Below are 7,842 nucleotides of genomic sequence, written 5' to 3' on the forward strand. Positions count from 1 at the left end.
ACATTCTCTTTTTCTCCTTCAGGGACTCCCATAATGTGACTATGCTACCAGACAAAGACTGTAGATTCTTTTGCCTGATGCACTCAGATGAGCAATTCCTGAGACACTGGGGTTTCAGAGGGAAAAAGTTTATTGCTAGATGTGAAGCAGGAGGTCAGATGACCTATCAGCCCCAAAATCTGTCTCTCCAAACTGCAGTAATTATAGTATCAGAAGATGGGCAGGCTCCTTCTTGTGATGCCTGTGAGCAGCATGGAAGGGAAGACTGTTGTAACTGCAACTCCCAGCAAATATGTCTTATCTGTCAAGATAAGTACAAGAAGAATTAAGGGCAATGTAGCTGATTGACATAATTTAATCTTGAAATGGGATATGCTCAATGATGAAGGTTTTGCTATTGCAAACAGTATTGCCAACCTGAAAATCAATTTATTGAGTAAAGACAAGATAGAATTAGAGAACAGCAGCCTGGCTTCTAAGAGACATGAAGAAAAGATATATCTAGAATATAACAAGGAACTTGAGACACTGTGTGAGGCCTTGCAGGCCACCGTGGATGGTTTCACCAAAATAGATGAAAATGGAAAAGCTGTCTTCAACCACCAAAGGAATTTGCGACCTAGAAAAGTACCATATGGAAATGAGTGTTAGCGCCCCCCTTTCCCCATTTCACACCTGGCCCACGGCCCAGTTTTATGACATTTTCCACAGGCTTTCTGATGTGTTAACCAGAAGGAGCCCCTCTTGAAGTGTAGCGCGGTGGAAGAGCTTGCCCATGCCACGGACCATGACCTTATCCTGAATTACTTGTTCCTGAGGCTGTACCACCCACACATGGAGAGCAACAGCAAGCTGCAGCTGGAGGGCATCCTGCTCGAAACAGGACATGGGGCCTTGTGACTTCTCAGAAGCCCTCTCATTCTGGGCTCAGCCTCCAGACACTGGATCGCTTCTCCTTCCATGTCTCCCAAAGCAGACCGCCTCGTAATTCCGCTTTCTTGGGTAAGCTGCAGGGCCGTACCACAGTCTATGACCCTGTGCTCTGGCATAGCAACCCACAAACCTTAGGACTTCCAGGCTGGACCCTTTCCACGGCTCCCCGTGGCCTCTGTTCTCTCAGGCCCACTGTACATCTGCTGCTGCTGTGAGCACTCACCATTCAGTGCTACCCACTGGGCAGCACCCACCCCTCCACCACCACTACTCTGAATCCACTGTCAACTCAAATCCTCCACATCCACTAGTCCACACAAGGCTCAATTATGGGGAAAACTTATTTTTTCTGTGTCCTCAGTAACCACCACCGTGCCTGGAACAGAAAAAGGGGAGGTGAGAGGAATGAATTTATTTGAATGATTGTCCAAACAGCCTTCTGGCCCCAGTTCCCCTCACCAGTGTAAACACACACCCCTTCCTGTTTCCTCTATTTCATTTTGTTTTCTTTCTCTTTCTTAGTTTTGAAATCCCACTCTCAGTTTGTCTTTTCTCTCTCCTTCTTCCGTTATCCCCAATATGTCCCTAAATCTTACAATTTGTTCCATCAGGTCTCTCAGATTGGTCCCACCTTCATGCCCTCCCCCTCTGACCTCCCCCTCCAAACCTGTCCTGCTAACACCATCTCATACATCTTAGGGGCACTTGGCAATTATCTCATAGACTGGAGATCTCACCAGGGTATTTCTGGCAGTCAGAGGCCCTGCTCTTGTTATTCTGCTCTCCTTCCAGTGCCTGATGCTGACCCATGGTCCATGTCTCTTGCTTTCTGTTTTTTTTTTTAATGTATTTTTTTTATTAATTAAAAAAACATTAACTAACACAACATTTAGAAATCATTCCATTCTACATATACAATCAGTAATTGTTAATATCATCACATAGTTGTATGATCATCATTTCTTAGTACATTTGCATCAATTTAGAAAAAGAAATAGCAAGACAACAGAAAAAGAAATAAAATGATAATACAGAGAAAAATAAAAAATAAAAAATAAAAAAATATATATAAAAAAAACAAAAAACCCAAAACAAACTATAGCTCAGATGCAGCTTCATTCAGTGTTTTAACATAATTACATTACAATTAGGTACTATTGTGTTGTCCATTTTTGAGTTTTTGTATCCAGTCCTGTTGCACAGTCTGTATCCCTTCAGCTCCAATTACCCATTATCTTACCCTATTTCTAACTCCTGATGGTCTCTGTTACCAGTGACATATTCCAAGTTTATTCTCTAATGTCAGTTCACATCAGTGGGACCATACAGTATTTGTAGCCTTTAGTTTTTGGCTAGTCTCACTCAGCATAATGTTCTCTAGGTCCATTCATGTTATTACATGCTTCATAAGTTTATTCTGTCTTAAAGCTGCATAATATTCCATCGTATGTATATACAACAGTTTGTTTAGCCACTCGTCTGTTGATGGACATTTTGGCTGTTTCCATCTCTTTTCAATTGTAAATAATGCTGCTATAAACATTGGTGTGCAAATGTCCGTTTGTGTCTTTGTCCTTAAGTCCTTTGAGTAGATTCCCAGCAATGGTATTGCTGGGTCATATGGCAATTCTATATTCAGCTTTTTGAGGAACCGCCAAACTGCCTTCCACAGTGGTTGCACCATTTGACATTCCCACCAACAGTGGATAAGTGTACCTCTTTCTCCACATCCTCTCCAGCACTTGTCATTTTCTGTTTTGTTGATAATGGCCATTCTGGTGGGTGTGAGATGATATCTCATTGTGGTTTTGATTTGCATTTCTCTAATGGCCAGGGACATTGAGCATCTCTTCATGTGCCTTTTGGCCATTTGTATTTCCTCTTCTGGTAGGTGTCTGTTCAAGTCTTTTTCCCATTTTGTAATTGGGTTGACTGTCTTTTTGTTGTTGAGTTGAACAATCTCTTTATAAATTCTGGATACTAGACCTTTATCTGATATGTCGTTTCCAAATATTGTCTCCCATTGTGTAGGCTGTCTTTCTACTTTCTTGATGAAGTTCTTTGATGCACAAAAGTGTTTAATTTTTAGGAGCTCCCATTTATTTCTTTCTTTCTTCAGTGCTCTTGCTTTAGGTTTAAGGTCCATAAAACTGCCTCCAATTGTAAGATTCATAAGATATCTCCCTACATTTTCCTCCAACTGTTTTATGTTCTTAGACCTAATGTTTAGATCTTTGATCCATTTTGAGTTAACTTTTGTATAGGGTGTGAGATATGGGTCCTCTTTCATTCTTTTGCATATGGATATCCAGTTCTCTAGGCACCATTTATTGAAGAGACTGTTCTGTCCCAGGTGAGTTGGCTTGACTGCCTTATCAAAGATCAAATCCATAGATGAGAGGGTCTATATCTGAGCACTCTATTCAATTCCATTAGTCGATATATCTATCTTTATGCCAGTACCATGCTGTTATGACCACTGTGTCTTCATAATATGCCTTAAAGTCCGGCAGCATGAGACCTCCAGCTTCGTTTTTTTTCCTCAAGATACTTTTAGCAATTTGGGGCACCCTGCCCTTCCAGATAAATTTGCTTATTGGTTTTTCTATTTCTGAAAAATAAGTTGTTGGGATTTTGATTGGTATTGCATTGAATCTGTAAATCAATTTAGGTAGAATTGACATCTTAACTATATTTAGTCTTCCAATCCATGAACACGGTATGCCCTTCCATCTATTTAGGTCTTCTGTGATTTCTTTTAACAGTTTTTTGTAGTTTTATTTGTGTAGGTCTTTTGTCTCTTTAGTTAAATTTATTCCTAGGTATTTTATTCACTTAGTTGCAATTGTAAATGGAATTCGTTTCTTGATTTCCCCCATCTTTCTGTTTTTGATGTCAGGACCAGGCCAAGAGACTGCAGAGGGTATCAGATACACTGTGAGTATGTGGATGACCAGTGTGTGCATCCAGACCGAGGCAAACCTTCTGCTTCTCATTTTGATGTTTAGTTATGTAAAGACAAATGGTAGATACAACACTGGGGTGAAAGTACATCCAGACCTTAGTTATCTGCTCGACTTCTGCAAAGACCAGCACGGACAGCACAGGGACATTCTAAGGAACATTTCTCTGTAGTGAGAGTTAAAATTCACACAGAGCTGTCTGCAACTTTTCTAATTAGGTTTATGGGACATAGGCCCTAAACTCCTGTGAGGCCTCATGGCAAACTTTAAATTGCTTCTGGGATTAAAACTGGCCCCCAAACAACCAGAGCTTAAATTGTTCCAAGGCTCCTTGATAGGACCTCTGGAGAGCTGGGAGAGGGGCAAACAACAGAGGGTGTCTGCCCTAAGCAGGCAGGCTGGGCATGATTAACAGGACCAACTGGGAAGCAGCAATTCCAGTCATCTTTCCTTTAGTTACCTCAGTGGGCACAAAGAACAGGCCTGGAGAAGGCCAGAGAAGTGAGCAGCTAGAGTTTCTTCAGCTATGACCAACCCTGCATTTTCTTTTCCTTGTTGTGAAATTTGATGATCTCCAAGACAGCTAAACAGAATTTGCTGCCTGCTTCTAGGCACAGCTCCAACAGATCAGGCTAGATTGGAGAAGGTCAAAGATGGACAGTTGAAACAATCACTTTCCAAACCCGGAGGCCTTTGAGCATCCTCCCAATCTTGAAACTGTCTTCCTAATGAGCTCCAATTGCCATCATGACCTTATTTCCACATGGGACCTAGACCCAGGTCACTCCATGGCCAAACCTTCAGGTAGGTGGAAAGCAGAGATGATGGGGTTTTTTAATGGGGACCTCATTACAACTTCCACATCTCTGAAGTGCTTTTTTAGGGGAAAGTATTGGGAATTTTTTAGGAACCTAGACTAGTGTAAGGATAGGAGGGCATTAGAAGAAGGAATTTCTGTTCCATGTAAGAGAAAACTTTCTGCCAATTAAGGCTGTCTGACAAAGGAGTGAGACATGAGCTTCAAACGACCCAAGGTGTTCAAAGCAGAAGTTAGGAAATTGCATTCATAAAGAGTAGGAAATTACATTTCACAGAGTATACATACAGCAAATGGGAAAGAGGCAAGTGCAATTACTTCACAACATTTCTGCCAAGACTGACTCCAGTCAATAGTACTAACATCTCTAACAAGAAGTCTCTTCCGAAATGTTCTTGGTGCCAAGAATAAAGACTTCTGCATGAGAATAATTTCTAACTGTGCCAATTCTCCCAACCAGTCTTCCCCAACCAGTGACAGGATAATAGTCACAGATGCAAATTGTGAAACTCAAAGACCCCACCCCACCCCCAACCAAAGACAGAAATCTTGGAGAGAGGTGTGACAGCTCTATTTTTCATAAGTGTCCTGGGGAGAGTAAAAATGACCAAGAAAATCTGTTCTTTAATCCTCACTAGACCTGCTCCAGCACAAATGGTGGAGCAGGAAAAGAACCCAAATGGTGAGGGAAGGAGCCCAAGGGAGAAAGTGAGAAAACAGTGCTCTAATCTTGACCCTGTCCTCAATGCATGTGGACTTCTCTGAGCTTCAGTGTCCTCATCTTTAACATGAGAAGCCCAGTCTGAGGTTTTCTTTAATATACCAGATCTACCATTCTACAGTGAACAAAGTGCATTCTATGTGCAGTGCCTCCTTTACAAAGCTGGTTAGAGTTGGCTGCTTTTTGGTGGAGAAAATATTTCTAAGGCATTGCAATTGCTTTAATTGTCAAATCACAATCTAGAAGGAACTCAGTTAGGGGCTGTGACTTATAGAACAGCTCCAAAAGCATAAAGCCTGGTCACAATGGCATGGAGGCTCACACTGGGAGACACAGAAACACTCATCCTTGGCTTCTGTTCCTCCTCCCTAGCCCAGGTCTCTGGAGCGGACAGAGGAAACTGCACTGCTGTGGACAAAGGGTGTGGTGAGAGAGGGGGGGATATGGAATTGCTTCTGTTGGGATCTTCATAGTCCATTGGCTGGAAACTACTTATTATCAGTGCAACAAAGAAGGGACACTAACCAAACTCGTAAGAATAAACCAGGCATCAAGAACAGATACAGATGCTAGGCAGACCCTACTCTACTTGGCCTCTGTTCACCACATTCTTGTGTAAGATTCCATATGGAACCAAATAGTCGTCAGAAAATTAGTATACAAACATATAATTAAAGCCAGGGGAATAAGTGGGATGGCGTCAGTGTCCATTGTCACCGAGTGTGGAAACCTGCAGCCCTCAAGAACATTCAGAGACAATGCAGAGACACTCAGGCTGTCCAGGGGCTCCCCCTTCCCTGGTAAGTGCATGGGATCTCTTATGATCCCATGTGGACCCATCTTTGCACATCCCTTCCTTCTCTTCCTTCAGATATGGTAGTATTATTGATCTGGCTAAAATTTTTTCATGTACCACGGACTGATTAGATTGCAGGGTTGGCTTTTCTTGTTTTTGACCTAATACATTTCCTGACTTTTAAGGTAACTACCATAGACAGTGAATTTTATCACTTAGGTGATCATATTATGAGTTGGTGTCTCAGAAGATAAATTAATTTTATGAGTTTAAAAGCATCTCATTGTGATCCCCACATATTGATCCTTATAAATGTGTGTTTGCTCTCCTCACTTTTCTTGGGTGAAAAGAAAATCTAAAATGCAAGTGGCCAACCAATCCATTGTAGCAGAGTTTATCTTGCTGGGGCTGTCAGATCAGCCAAGGCTGGAGAAAACGTTCTTTGTGCTCATCCTACTGATGTACCTGGTGATCCTGCTGGGCAATGGGGTCCTCATCCTGGTGACCATCCATGACTCCCACCTGCACACGCCCATGTACTTCTTCCTGGGGAACCTCTCCTTCCTCGACATCTGCTACACAACCTCTTCCATTCCTCTAGTGCTTGATGGTTTCCTGACTCCCAGGAAAACTATTTCATTCTCAGCTTGTGCTGGGCAGATGTTCCTCTCTTTTGCCATGGGAGCCACAGAGTGTGTGCTCCTGGGCATGATGGCGTTTGATCGCTACGTGGCCATCTGTGACCCCCTTAGATACCCCGTGGTCATGAGCAAGGCTGCCTACGTGCCCATGGCGGCTGGCTCCTGGATAGCAGGTGGCACCAACTCCTTGGTGCAGATCTCTCTGGCAGTACAACTACCCTTCTGTGGGGACAACATTATTAATCATTTCACCTGTGAGATTCTTGCCGTCTTAAAGTTGGCCTGTGCTGACATATCCACCAATGTGATCAGCATGGGGATAGCTAATGTGATCTTCCTGGGGGTCCCAGTTCTGTTCATCTTTGTCTCCTACATCTTCATAATCAGCACCATCCTGAGAATACCCTCAGCTGAGGGGAGGAGAAAGGCCTTTTCCACCTGCTCTGCCCACCTCACTGTGGTGGTCATCTTCTACGGGACTATTCTTTTTATGTATGCAAAGCCCAAATCAAAGGATCCTCTTGGAGCAGACAAACAGGATGTTTCAGACAAGCTCATCTCTCTCTTCTACGGGGTGCTGACCCCCATGCTCAACCCCATCATCTACAGCCTTAGAAACAAGGATGTGAAGGTTGCTGTAAAGAACTTCGTGAGTCAGAAATGCTTCACCCAGTGAAGACCTGTACCTTGTGGTTCTGTGCACACAAGGGATCCCTGAGAAAAATGACTACCTGGTCAATATAGACTGCCACAATGGTCCTGTGGTAGTTAGCTTCAGATGTCAATTTGGCCAGGTGAAGGTGCCTAGTTCTGTTGCTGTGGGCATGAGCCATTGGCATGTGAAGCTCACCTGTCATTGATTACATCTTCAGTTGGCTAGGGGTTGTGCCTGCTACAATGAATGATGTTTGATTTAATTGCCTGGATGCTTAAATGAGAGAGCTGAACACAGCACTGCACAAGCAGCCCAA

General features: G+C 43.0%; 1 protein-coding gene and 1 pseudogene across 1 annotated transcript; both read left to right on the top strand.

The window, feature by feature from the left end:
* The first annotated feature begins 252 nt into the window (after nt 1–252).
* Nucleotides 253–900, top strand: LOC143660380 (cyclin-dependent kinase 2-interacting protein pseudogene; annotated as a pseudogene).
* Nucleotides 901–6,590: 5,690 nt separating this feature from the next.
* Nucleotides 6,591–7,547, top strand: LOC143660390 (olfactory receptor 13C7-like). Its single transcript, XM_077133664.1, has one exon. It carries the CDS (start codon nt 6,591–6,593, stop codon nt 7,545–7,547), a length of 957 nt encoding a protein of 318 aa, XP_076989779.1.
* The last annotated feature ends 295 nt before the right edge of the window (nt 7,548–7,842 follow it).

The sequence above is a fragment of the Tamandua tetradactyla genome, chromosome 2 (assembly GCF_023851605.1).
Source record: "Tamandua tetradactyla isolate mTamTet1 chromosome 2, mTamTet1.pri, whole genome shotgun sequence".
NCBI lineage: Eukaryota > Metazoa > Chordata > Mammalia > Pilosa > Myrmecophagidae > Tamandua > Tamandua tetradactyla.

Excerpts from the sequence above, each read along its gene's own strand:
- LOC143660390 (XM_077133664.1), top strand. The coding sequence starts at position 6,591 with ATGCAAGTGGCCAACCAATCCATTGTAGCAGAGTTTATCTTGCTGGGG.